This window comes from Manacus candei, unplaced genomic scaffold (genome assembly GCF_025592945.1).
Source record: "Manacus candei isolate 608988 ecotype Guabito, Panama unplaced genomic scaffold, ASM2559294v1 h1tg000061l, whole genome shotgun sequence".
NCBI lineage: Eukaryota > Metazoa > Chordata > Aves > Passeriformes > Pipridae > Manacus > Manacus candei.
This window is the reverse complement of record NW_026138109.1, coordinates 1437455-1451293: the sequence shown is the minus strand read 5'-3', so window position 1 is coordinate 1451293 and position 13839 is coordinate 1437455. Positions and strand designations below refer to the sequence as shown.

The 13839-nt window shown below is 39.1% G+C and overlaps 1 protein-coding gene across 2 annotated transcripts in view; it reads left to right on the top strand.

Moving 5' to 3' along the window:
• ITGA2 (integrin subunit alpha 2) overlaps positions 1–13839 on the top strand; it is a 68810-nt gene that overhangs the window by 51730 nt on the left and 3241 nt on the right. For both annotated transcript variants that reach the window (XM_051804728.1, XM_051804727.1), the window contains 9 exons: positions 1491–1583; positions 2609–2685; positions 2779–2862; positions 5612–5714; positions 6506–6616; positions 7107–7211; positions 7528–7641; positions 9778–9867; positions 13271–13387. In XM_051804728.1, coding sequence (XP_051660688.1) covers positions 1491–1583; positions 2609–2685; positions 2779–2862; positions 5612–5714; positions 6506–6616; positions 7107–7211; positions 7528–7641; positions 9778–9867; positions 13271–13387 — 894 coding nt within the window. The remainder of the gene's footprint in view (positions 1–1490; positions 1584–2608; positions 2686–2778; positions 2863–5611; positions 5715–6505; positions 6617–7106; positions 7212–7527; positions 7642–9777; positions 9868–13270; positions 13388–13839) is intronic.

Here is a 13839-nt window from a genome sequence, read left to right as displayed (position 1 = left end):
AATTATTCCCTTAGCATATCAGTTTCTTTAGGTCAAGGAGAAATACTGCCAACTCAGGATAAAAGTTGGCAATTTGTTGAGTTTGACCTCACCTCAATATTTCAGTCATCTTTTCCTCAGTCTAGGCCTTGGCACCCACATCTTCTGCATAACTCTCAGCAACATGCCTGATGCAGTTGCTGTGCCACAGGGAATTTGTATTTGATAAATCAGTCATGCAGCATCCTTATGATGCTTCCTTAAAAGTACAGACTTTGGATTTAGAAATAGTGTTACTGCCACGGCCATGTGTTCCAGCTAGACAGTTAATCAGACTGATATGATTGCTAAACCAGAAGGTCTTTTTCTAACAATTTTGCCTTAGAAAAGGGGAAAGAGAGGAATTATACATACTATTTTGGGGAATGCAGTATATCTATAATCACAATTGTTGCTCCCAAACAATTCGCGAAGGATGAAACGCAGACTTCAGTGCTTGGCTTATGTGGTCAGGCTGCTACTGGAGAGGTGCATGGTAATCCTAGGGGTGAAATCCAGAGCAATCCCTATACTGATGGGAGAGGAGGGATAGCGTTCATCACTGCCCAAGAGCAGCATTATTCTGACCAATGAACTGGCAGAAGTACTACACACAGTGCTGAGGGTGCTCCTCTACCTCCCCATCCTGTTGTGCAGCAAAATTGCTCATGCCACTTCTGCCAAAAGACCACACTGGAGCTAGGATTTTCTTTTGCTTTAAAAGCCTATTCGCTTAAAAATACTTCAGCCTGCAAGCTTTGACCAAAAATGTGTCTGCTTCAAAGCAGGAAGAAAAGCATAAGCTGCGTATGTGTGGGTCTTGTTTTGGGTTTTGTTTTCAGGGTTTTTTTTGTAGTACAATTCATGAACGGTAAATGTCTGCTAGAAATGCTTTTTTACAGAAGACTGTACATTTTAATGAATTCTTTTTAAAGGGTTGATAACTGACTATGGTCTATAAGTTTTATATAAGAATGATGACATGCCAGATATTCTGCAAAGTAGTAAACAAACATTTATTGTAGATTTTCCTACAGCAAGTATGATAGAATTGCCCTTTGCACACTAACTTCTACACTGAAGGTACTTAACTAGCTCTCGGGTTGTGTAAATATGTCTGCAAAACTTCTGTAAAAATTCTGCAAAAAAGTGCTGTAGAGGTTAATGCTGGAGGTGACCTGTACACTCTAGCCTGTATTCCTTCTTCCAAACCCAGCGCAAACTTCTAACAAGATCATTACAGCTCACAAGGAATTGCATGGGACTGGTCCTTGTCCCACCTTTCTCCTGCCTTTTTCCTGGCTCTGTATGCCCCAACCATTTGCTGCATCTCGAGGAATTACTGCCATAACACCTATTTTCATTACTCTTCAGTATAATAGCTGTGCTGTTGAAGATACAGACTAGGAACTGCCTCTCTGCTTTATCCAAACCTAATAATAAGATGATGTTTGTGCCTGTTTTCTCTGCAGAGTGACGGGACTGAAGTCTCGTGTCAAACAGGAACAGCACAAAGTACAGTCGTTTGCCAAACAAGCTATCCTGTGTTCAGAACAGGACAACAGGTATAGGTAGCATGTTTACATAACCCTGAATGATATCCAAAACCTTTTTTATTGTTGTTTTCCCCTAAATCTGCATTTACTGCTGATGAAGATTTCTTAGATTTGACAACAGGGGCATTAAAAGAAGCAAACTAAGGGTTAAACTTTTGTGACTCCCTGTCAGATTAAAGAAGAAAAAGGCTCTCAAAGCACATTTGTTACAACCCACAGCTTTCAAATGCTGCTGCAGCAAGGTAGCTTTTGGAGGGTAAAGGCTGGAGGCAGCGAAGCATGGAGCATCATGTGCAGGCTCCTGAGAACTGAGTGCAGTTCCTCTCAAACCACTCCTACAGCGTGAACCTGGGGTAACTCCCTCACCTGCTCTGTGAATCTCATCTCTCCAAGAAAGCAGTATTGCTCTGAGAGATGGGTGACCCACACAGCCCTAGGATAGATTGTATATCTTTTTTTTCATATATACCATAAACCTCTATGGTTTTATGAAACTCATGGTTTTATGGAATCTCTTATTACTCAAGGGCAGAACAGAAACAGGGTTCTAGCCTCTAAACCAATAAACTGGAGCAACAAGAAACTTGCTAGAAAGAATAGAAACATGATATTCTGTGGTGGGGAATGCAGAATTATATAAAAAAATTTGCATATAAAAAGTTAAGTTTATTCTGAATTTTTAATGGAATTGGTCAAAGTGGACCTGCTGGAACAAACGGAAGAAAAGAGTGAACACGAGCTTGTGTCAGTGCTAGAGTTTAAAAGCATTTAATGGAACACTTTTTGTTGCAGATTGTAGCAAGTTGTACACAATTTTAAAATGCAAATAGTTCATGTTTATGTAAGATGCCAACTTGTAGGGGAACACAAGAACAAATCAACTCTGGAGTAGTAAGAAATTACTGAAATATTACAGAGAATTCAGATACAGAGGAGTTCTAGATTGTTGCACATATGAATAATTATGGCGCTATTGGGAATGCCTTTGGATGTTACACCATCAACTCAGTATGTGTTCCTTGTCTCTTCCATAGGTATCCTTTGATATTAGCTTTGATTTTAACCTTAAAAATCTTCAGAATGTGGCAGACATAAGCTTTCGTGCATTGAGGTAAAGTATATAATCATATGAAAGCAAGTTAGGTATTAATACTTTATTTGTATAAAACAGTATTATAACACTTAAATGTCTTTTGATGAACAGCGAAAGTAAGGAACAGCAAGAATCGGACAACCAGGTCACCTTATCAATTTCTTTGCGATATGATGCAGAAATTCACTTCACAAGGTATGCTGAATGACATAAAGAGTAACTGTCATTTTGTCAGGGTACTTGAATACAGTAACAGTCTTGCAAAGCCAGTGAAAATATACTGAAAATTTTGGGCTTTTGTTTTGGAAGTCATAAGAAATTCTGACTTCATCAGTAGTAGTAGATTTGTATGTCCTTCCAACAACATGTAAAAAATTATGGAAGTTCGGGATCCATGTTTACCTCTGGATAATTGTTACAGATGCTCACATGAATGGAATTGGTATAAAAGCCAAACAGTGCTTCTGGTTTTGATAATATAAATAATATAAATAGTATTTACTGTATAATAAGATTGGGCCTCTAGGCTCAAATGTAATGACATTGGATCAAACCAGGAGTTAAAGTGATCAAAACTAAACAGAAGAACAACAGCAAAAGGAAAAATGTGCTCCAATCCAAACTTTTAGCAAAGGAGAGGAAGAAAAAAAGAAAAAAAACTATGGACAACTCTGCTGAACCAAGGCCAAAAATATAAACTTTTCAGCAGTTTGAGATAACGATTTGAACTAAAATCTGAAGTGTATGTGGCAGTTCTCCCTTGCTACAGCTGCACTGGCATCGGGAGCCGTACACCTTGTTTTCCCATGCACCCTACCAGACTCTGTGCTCACATGTACCCCTTCCCTGCCTGGTGCCAGCCCTTTCCCCTCCCTGCAGAAGGCAAGTTGGGGCCGTTGCAAGAGGGATCATTCACCCTGGGAAGGGCGATGTTTAAGGAGAGGCAGCTGAATGGGCAGGGGGAGAGAGACCAACAAAAATCCCTTTAAGACTGATCTTTATATTGTGCCCTTGAAACCTCTTGGGCCTTGGAAAGCCCTCGTGATTGGGGATGCACTCAAGCAGTAATTAGTCTGTTCCAAAAAAGAATCATTTCAGTTACAGTCTAAATTACGTTAGAACTGAAACAAAAATACACTGTATTTTGTATCATATCAAAGTAGGATATTTACTTTTCATCAAAGAAGATATTTATTTATCTTTCCCAAGTACTGAATTTCTAGGATAAACTACATGCAGTTACATTTGATGCACTTGGTCACCAATTTTTGGTGGAAAAAATGCTTCTGCATCCCAAAGGATTCCAAAACTAGTAAATACAAACTGATAGAAAATAAAGAGTAGTTATTCAAAGAATGACAGAAATTTGACAAAGAGAAAGTTGCTTAAAAATGCACAGTGACAATGGATTCAGGAAACTAATATTCAAAGATCACGATAGCTATGAGAACTGTTGGCTGCTGTGTAGGATGACCCGAGCTGGAATAGGAACTACAGCATAGAAGATAAGTGTTATAACTTGGTTTGCAGAAGCAGTTTTGGAATATTGGAGGCTAGCTGACTTGGTGCACCAGTTCTAGAGTCATGCAGAATTTTGGAGATTATTTCAATTGCAGAAAAGCATTTGAGTCAGCAGTGCAAGTTATTTCAACTCCCTGAGAAAGGTGCATGAGAGCATATCAGAAGCAGGATGTTTGTTAATAAAGGTAGCAGAGGCACAGAGACAGCAGGATCATCTGTATAGGGACTAGCATAGCAACTTAGGCAGCTTCTTAGGAAATTCAGATGATGTAAACTTGAATAAGCAAGTTTAATTACCTGAGAAATATGAACTAAAAATGCAGTGCTTCAGAAGAGGCAAGGAATGGAGTCTATAAAATGAAAAAATGGGGGGTTGAATTCAGGTGCATCTCCCGAGTATGAGAAAATGCAATTTCATGTGCAAGTAAAGGCATGAAGGAATCCCTACTGCCAGAAAAGGATTAGTTATTTTGGAGATAATCAGTCTAAAAGAACTAAATGAAATACATATTAAGCCCTAGTATAATTTACACTCTTTGGCTTAGGAAGTATTTACCTGGAACTAATTAAAGGCAGATATTATAGCTGAGGAGCAATACCTGAAAATACAAAGGTTGAGAAAAAATTGTTGTTTTGCTGAAGTGAAGCCTTTTTATGGATAATCTCCAGAGTTTCTAGGAGAAGATGTAGGAATAAGTCTTATCACTGACTCCTGCAAGAACAAAGACGTTAACACTGTGCATCTTAGAAAGACTGAAGTCTTTAGTAACAAGGAAGCAGAAAATGTGTCATGTGGGTTTTCCTTGGAGTCCCTGTGAGGAGGTCCTTCAAGTTAAGGGCTGTGGGAGGAAGTATGGAGAATCAAAAAGGATCCACAGTGTCACATGGAGGACCATAACTGATCAGGAAGCACCTCACTGAGACTGCATGCATGTTAATTTGGGACTGTAGGTGCAGATGTTACCCAGATTAAACATGGAGAGCAGCACTGATAAAGAGGAGAGATTTGCAGCTTGTGTTACAGGAAGAGTTGATGTAAGAGTTGTATTAGTCCCTAATTCATGTTAACTCACCTGCCAGCTTGCTTTTCAACTGCTCAAATTTGACTGCCTCCTAAGAAAAGGTAATAATGAAGAGCAGATGCAATTCTGGGATGATTCAGCAGAGGAGCTGCTCACAGGTAGCAGGCATGTGGATGTGATGCACTGCACAGGGATGCTTTCATTGTCTTTGAGCATGGTTCCAACTGGCTGAGCTCCCTGAGCACCAACAGGCCCTCGCACCATGTCCTTCTGTCACACACATGTAATCCCCATGCTTTGGTGGGCTGAAACCACCCTCATGTTACTTCGGCATATCCAGTAACATATGTTTTCAAAGCAGCTGCCAAATTGAAATGTATTGTTTTTTGTTTGTTAACTAGGCTTGCCAACATCAACTTTTATGAAGTATACTCTGGTCATAACATTCCTTCCGTTGTGAATAATTTTGAAGATATTGGCCCCACATTCAACTTCTCAGTTAAGGTTAGTAAACGTATTTGGTTCTGGTTCGAGAAGTTGCCTTAGCTCCCTCTGTAGACTGCTCCCAAAACCTAGTTAAAAAACACTCCTGATTTTGAGGCTTTTGAATAGATCGAATAAGAAAAAAGATTGTAAATAGATGGGGAATAAATGCTTGGAGTCTTCATAAGGTTAAGGATGACATTTGCAATTACTGCACAAGTAGAATGGGGGAGGGATTGGTCTAAGTTTACATACTTAAAAGATGGTTAATGCTTAACTTTAGGCCAACTTAGACTGTTTTTTCAGTCTTCTGCCAATTTGATATAGGAAAACAAGTCTTTGCAGGCTGGAACTTTGAAACTTGAAGTTTGGCAAGGGTTAAGTACTCAAACCAGTTGCAAGAACTAACCAAATCACAGTACTTATTACATAACTCAGAAAAAACTTAGATCCAAGTATGCAACGTGGAAGAAACTTAAATTATGTTCCATTTACATTCCTGTAACTGCTGCTCCAAAGGGCTAAATAGGCCTATTGGCTGTGGTAGAATATTTGCTTTCAAAACATATTCCATGCAGTTAATATGAGCTGTGCTAAGGAAACAGGAACCTGAAGCTATACTGTACACTTTCTGCTTTACTATTCACATAATTTAGCTACTATTGTAGTGTCATAGTACAAAAAATATTGGTGCAAAAGGAGTCCAGTTCTTCCATACTCATCCATGACTTCTGATTTTCTTGCTGTATGAAATAATTTATTCATATGTAATCATAGCTATCTGAATTAACTCTGAGTTATTTGCTTTGCAGATAACAACAGGAAGTATTCCAGTAAAGATGGCATCTGTAAAAATCTATCTTCCAGAACTGACCAGTAAAGACAACCCACTGATGTACCTAACTACGGTCACTACAGATCAGGTGTAGAACCGAACTGTGCTTTGGGGGCTAACCAGTACTATAAACATAATTATCTCCCTTCACAGAATCCATGCCCTTTCTCCTTGTCCCTTCCTCATAGAGGAGGACCACAATGTGATCAGTATACTAGCCTATTACTTGGCAGAGGTGGTTACATCCCCAGCTGAGTTTTTGAGTGATTCTGGATCTTTTCAGTTTGGTCTTTCTCCAAGTTCCTGAAAAAGTTATCCTAAAAATGGAATTTTTAGATCAGGATGAACCCTTCAGGTCTATCTAAAGGAAAAAAAAAAAAGAAAATCACCTTAAAAGCCATTTAATTCTGACCAGAACTACATACAGTCTCTCTTAAGTTTCCTAAAGAATTCAGTGTTACATAATTCAGTTCAAACCTTTCACAGCCGCCATCTCATCCCAGAAGTGTATATTGTTAAGATGACTATAAAGTTCTGAGTATGATGTTATCCAGTCTCATTCCTGCCGTCTTTCCTAGGCCAGAGGTGTTACTTGTGAAGCACAGATAAATCCACTGCAAATAGGGAAAAGACCTTACTCTCCATCTTTCACAAAAGAGAACTTCAGAACTTCCAAAGAACTGGTGAGTAAGACTCTGGCCTGCAGTAAGCAGGACAGGGACGCAGAGCTGATCCTCATGAGCCCATTGCTGTACTTGTGAGGAAAGCTGTGATGGGGTGGCATTCCACATTTACAGTGCAGGAGTTCAGCCTTTGGATGTTTTCACACATACATCTGCTTTAGATAGAAGAAAAAGTGCACGTTCTTCACAGCCTGCAAGCACTTAATTTGTAGGCAGAGAATGGCAAAGGGAAAAAAAGTCTGGATGTTAAAAGAATATTTTTTAAAATGTGTTTTTAATGCATGTTCTTGCCTCTTCTTGCTTTTTCCCCTGGAAGAACTGTAAGAATGTGAAGTGCAGTGCCATCACATGCAAACTGGAAGACATCATGCTGAAGGGAGAGTACTTTGTGAACGTGTCCACCCAAATCTGGAATGGAACCTTTGCTGCTGTGAGTATCACCTGCATCTTTATGAGGGATGTGCTTCAAAGTATTTCTGAACTCCTAATAATATTCAAAGTTCAGTAAAGATACCCTGCAATCTAGAATGACCTTCCTTTACTTTCCATTGCTCTAGGTGTTTTTCCAGATTGAAAACTTGAACCTAAAAGTAAAGTAGTGAGGCTGCATAATGGAGCTGGTAAAACTTCAGTCCAGCACACAATCTAAGAAAGTGCTATGATAATGCAACCTTAATAGCTGAAAAAACCATTTCCTACATCTGTTAAATTCATTCAGGGTAACTGCAGTTTCCATAAAACTCATCCTAGGAGAGAAGAGTACAATATCATCATAGCCTGTCAAATAATGGTGCTTTGAGCTACTGAACATCACAGCCTACATAGTGATCATTTTAAGTCACATCAAAATTCATTGTTAGTGCTGCCAGTTTTATTTGTTATAGAAATTGTGGAAAACTTTTTAATTGATTTTGTAGATGACAAAGAAACAGTCCAAGAGACCTGCAGGATGCTTAAAAATATCTATCAATAATATCTTGGCTTTCCCATTTTAAATCACCATGTGTCCTCTAGGATATAACTCATTCTGAGTTAACAGACTTTTGAAGTTATACCATGTTTGTTTCTTAGCTAGGCAACCAACCAAACAGTCTTGGAGTCCTGGGTTTGCCTAAAGCATCAGGAACATGATGAAGTCCCCTTAGTTTGTCTGGCAAGTCCTGTGGCAGGTATTGATATTTAACAGCAGGGCTGTTGTCAGCATTCAACTCTTGAAAGGAAAAGGTCAGGTTGATATTGTAAAGTGCATTATGCAAGTGTGCAACAAAAAGAGTCTGTCTTTAAAGTTTGTATTTTTTAAATCATCTGCGTCAAGACTATTTGTTAGTGCTGTCAGGTACAGAGAGGGGGGAGATCTGAACAGAAGGTTGTACCCTCACAAGAAAGTGAGTGGAAATAATTTGTTTACTACTGGCTGATGGGAAGGAAAAATCTTATGCCACAGTTTTCCTTGCATTTCCCATTTTGTAATTTTTTTTTAATAGTCAAAGTTCACTTCAAATAATCTTGAAAGCACTCACTCAATAATGCACATCATCAGCCTTTTTATTTAGTGGCAATGAGCCATTGTCCAAGAAGGGCATAGTGAGCTTGCCAGTACCTACTAAGCAAAGAAAAGATGTGTTTAGGAATTGAGGTTCCTTGAGTAGCACTAAGGTGGGTTTCTAGACTTTTAGGTGTGCAGAACAGACCACTTGGGCAGATGGCCACAGTGCAGAGGTGCAATAACTTATGGGGCAGGGACAGTCAATTCGGTGTGTGTGAGCTGCTGCAGACCCACGATTGCCCGTGTTTCCTGTGTCAAGCCCGTGGTACCTGCCCGTGCCACAGAGGAATGGCTGAGGAGGCAAGTGCTCCTGTGCTCCCACGAACCTGAGGCCATTCCTGGTGCTATAGGAGAAGAGCAGCAGTGAGCTGTCAGTGTCTCCTTTCCTCCCAGTACATCCACGGAGGGAAGTGGGGTCTGGCACAAGGTCCCTTTTCATATGGGAACTGGCTTAAGCTTTTTGTCGTCTTCTCTGTTTAAGCTGAGAGAGCCATGTCAGGATTTGAGAAGTGAAGAGAAACACACAGTGATAGGAAAAAAATAAATGGAGAAAAACAGAAGCATTGGATAGAGGTGAGGGGGGGAAGTAAAAGAACATCCAGTTTCCATTTCTTTCAAAGGCCAGAGATTTATTTCCATCTGTCTTTTGTTGCTGTCTCTCTTTCTCACTGTTATTTTTCCTCATCTCTTCCCTGCTAGCAGCAGTGACAGCTTTGAAATAACTATAAAAAGGGTTATATAAACAATTCCTTCTGTTTTTCTTGAACTGTATGTTAAAGAAAGAAAAAAAAAACAGTTCCCCGGTGTCATTGCTAAGTGTGGATTACTGATATATTATTACTTTGATATATGTGTTAGCTAGGGACAAATAAAAAGAGCATTTTAATATTCTTATTACTATGTTTTTTTTCTGGTTCTGAAGTTTTCATTTCAAAACAAGAGAATCATCTTAGGATGTCTACATTCTAAATGATTTGCCTTATAACAGAGCTTTACAGTTGTTTTAATCTTTTCTTTCAGTTAACTTTCCAAACTTTACAACTCTCTGTAGAAGCAAAAATTGATACACATAACCCTGAGTTATTTATAATTGGAGAGAATACCCTAACTGTAAGTGACAGATAAGTATATTTTTTTCAACTTCTCTATCTTTTACTGTATTAAAGTGATAATTTTAATTTTCAGTATCTTTTAGGAGTACACAGCAATTTGATTGTGTAGAACTAATGTATATTTCTGATTATATAAAACCTCCCTTAAGTTACTAAAATGTTTTCATTTCAGCCAACTGCTATATAAACCAGACCTAGTTAAAATCTGCAAGTCTCAAATAGATTGTAGAGCCATCAGAAAAAGTCAGTTAGAAACTTCTGAAATCCATATAGCTTCCTGTTTATGAAAGGATCAAAATTTGGACTTCTTTCTGCAATGGACTTAATTGTTGTAGATAAATAAGCTCTGAAAAACATGTTTGCAAATGTGATTTATAGTGTTGCTTACTTCTGTAAGCATATATGGTTTGATGTTTCTAGACAAATGTTTGGCACAGGTCTCCAGAAAATATACATAATTTCATTTGTAAAATAGTGTAGAATATTTTTAGCATTTGGAATGGCTGTCATATGGACAATGTGGACACAGTTAATCTCAAGAGAAGTCTCCAAGCCACTGCTTTATTAGTACAGAATTCTTTTCTCAGGTTTTCCATCTACTACATACAAACATAGAAAACACTTAAAGAATACAGTAGCACTGTGGTACTGTTGTAATAAGAAAGGATACCTTATTCTCCTGGTCTGTCTTGAGAGGACATTTGCATTTGCAGTACTATGTTAAGATTTCTTTTTACAGGATTTAGTAGCCTGTTTTATCCATAAAAATAATCAAGGCCATCGAAGACCAAAGTACAAATTAGTAAATGAGTCAACTATCTGTGAGAATGTGTAGCATAGACCATTCAAAGACAAGGGAGGATTCAGTTAAATATGTACAAAGGCAATTAGTGATTGATCTGTCTCACTGTGGTGATAAGACCATAATCCAGTACCATTTCTAGTCATTGGTTTCTCATAGATCACACCATATCTTGTGAAGAACCTCTAAATAAACTTGTAATCAGGAAAACCTCCAGTGCCTGAAGAGCAAAGGAAATATGTATGGAAATATGTTCTGTAAATAATGCCCTGTTTTTGCAGAAAAATTACATACCAGTATTTTAAGTGTTCTGAGTGTTTCGGCTTTGTGGCATGGTGTCATTTCCTTTAGGAGATGAAACTCATTCATACATAATGCAAATATTTCAGGTAATTGCACAGGCTTTTTAGGTACCTCATAAACTAATTATTTTTCCACACCTGGAGCATGATACTACCAAATTTACATTACCAGCAGTTCTGTTGGCCATTTCAGGAGAACTAGAATTTAATTATTTGAATGACAGTTGACAAATAAAAGTTAATTCATCAGCCAGCCATTGATACATATGCAGCTGGGACTTTTACAACTCTGAGACAGTGGCTGAACAGGCCCTGAAAGTTATCCACAGGTTCCTAAGAAACACCATGGCTTTTGACAAGGCTTGCAGCCTGATCCTTACTCAAAAGCCTCTTGCTCTGTGAGAAGTCTTGATAAACGTGCCAAGATTGTGGAGGTACGTTCTCTCTAGGGCACACAGTTTGACACTTCAGTCATGGAGTCACTACCCAGCACTGTATATACCTCTCGTCAGGCCAACAGAGGTACCCAGTCTGCCCTTCACACTGCCTTGGGAACAACACAGTGCAGAAGGAATCTTATTTCCCTACTGACCTTGTTAATTTAGATGGGCATGCTAGAATTCATCTAACTTAATATCTACATTAGTCATCCACATTACAGTTAGCCATTCTATAAACCCTAATCCATAGAAAAAATAGGTATTTCTGAAATGAAATCCATCTTATCTTATAAATGATCCTGAAAATAAGTAGAGTGAATTAGGCCCTAAGAGAGCCTATCCTCCTTTAGAAGTCAAGTAACCACACTGTAGGCATAACAGTAGATGAGGTAGATCCCAGTCATGGTGTCTTATTGACCACACTTTAATTTCAGGCAAGGTAATTTTTTCTTAGGCATCAATTTTCCTTTCCAACAGTGCCACTTCACTGTTAATCTGCTGGAGAAATCATTACTAGGCAAACTGCACATACATATGAAATTGGCTTTTTAGATTGGATGAGCTGGGTTGTTGTTTAGCCAAATGAATGAATGTTGCCTTATGATGCTATATGGGGAAGCTGCTTAGGTATTTTTGCATAAAAGCTTTCAGATTTTTTCCAAGTTGGAAAGAACTGCCAGCTGGAGGACAGGACATGAACCTGCTAGAATCATCATTACGGACATTTGGTTAGCACATACACAAAGCCAGCCTCAGTGAAATGAATACACATAGCCACACCTAGCACAACACTGGAGCCTTCTAGCAGAAATTGCTTAAATCACTGAGATGTCATTCCAGTGCAAGTTTCCCAGAAAGCTTAAGATTAAATTACACCAGACAAATGCACCGGACAAGCAACCCAGGGAAAGTAAACCAGTGTGACTTATTTTATCATGTTTCAGGAAGGAAAAAAACCTTCAGCTAAATGCATGTCATTCCAAGATTAAATCCAAAGATTTGGCAGTTCATAAATATTACAGCAATGTCTCCCTGAGCAGCTATGTTATATGTAATTATATAGTTGGTTATAATACGTAATCCAGCTAGATAGGGTATCACCTCAAAAGTAACTTCCAGACACCGTATGCTCTTCTGGGACCTCTCTGGTATTGCTTTGTGGTAGTCCAGTGTAGGTGTGCTACAAGTGCTCCTGTTCAACCCATACATCTTACAGTAGATTCTTTCAGTTGACTCAGAAGAACACAGATTAACATGAGATCTACCAAGTTGTTAGTGGTTTCACAGGAGGTGGGAAGAACATGGAGAGGTGGTACCTGCCCAGCAAGAGGGTTGAAGTTTCAGCAGATGCAGCGAGCGCATGATGGTGTCCGACCTCAGTGATTAGTATTGCCTCCTACATGTGCCCACCACAGTGCTTGGTGAAAAGTAGTTCTTCTCCAGCTGACACAACAGAGGTCTGTTTTTGAGCAGATGGTGCTGTACACCAGGCTATTCCCCACTTTCATGTAGATATGTCTGGTTTATGCAGTGATGGTGTGTCTGTGCACTATGGGGACAACTCTGAAAGGCCTCCTGTTAATGGAGAGGCAGAAAGCTGGCAGGAGGAGGTTGTTCTCTGCCTGTTACGTATCACTAGGAATGATGAGGGCTCCTAATCCTTACCTGGCACTGCTGTTGGCCATGGTGGCGCAGCCAGGCACCCACAGACACTAGTGAACTGGCTGTAATTGCTTGATGTGTTCTAGTCATTGACCCCGGAATGTGTGAGTCCAGCCATTCTTGATCTTTGGTTTACAAATCCTACTTCATATGCAGTTAACATTAATCCTTAATGCACAATCTCTCTGTTTTCAGATCCCAGTTACAATAATGAAGCCAGATGAGAAAGCTGAGATACCAGTAGGTGTTGTGATTGGCAGTATATTGGCGGGACTCCTCTTGCTGTTAGTGTTGGTTGCCGTTTTGTGGAAAGTAAGTTTATATTCTTAAAAACAGAAAGGTATAAATACATTGGGCTATTTTCTCTGGAATCTCTCTGGTGTGGAACTAAACTGCATATGCAGTTTGGTGGCATGAATAATACTGCATTGGCATTACACCCTTGATGTATTTTAGAATGGTTTGTGAAATGAGTTCTTATAGAAACTGGCAACATGAAGATGATAAATGAGTTGCCAGTTGTTCAAAACAAGGGCTGTGGTATTTACTTTTTTCCTTTTGACACTGTCTGCCTCCTTCCATAATACCCTAGCTGAGCTCTGAATGCCCATGATATTCCCAGTGGACAAGGCTGGGGATTAGAAGCAAGGAGGGAGAGGATGTATCTAAACAGACAAAAGAACAGAGAAAAAGCAAGGGCAAAAAGTCATTTACAAAGGATACCTAGATAAAGGGGAGTTCTGTGTGCATTGGTGTTTGAAGGG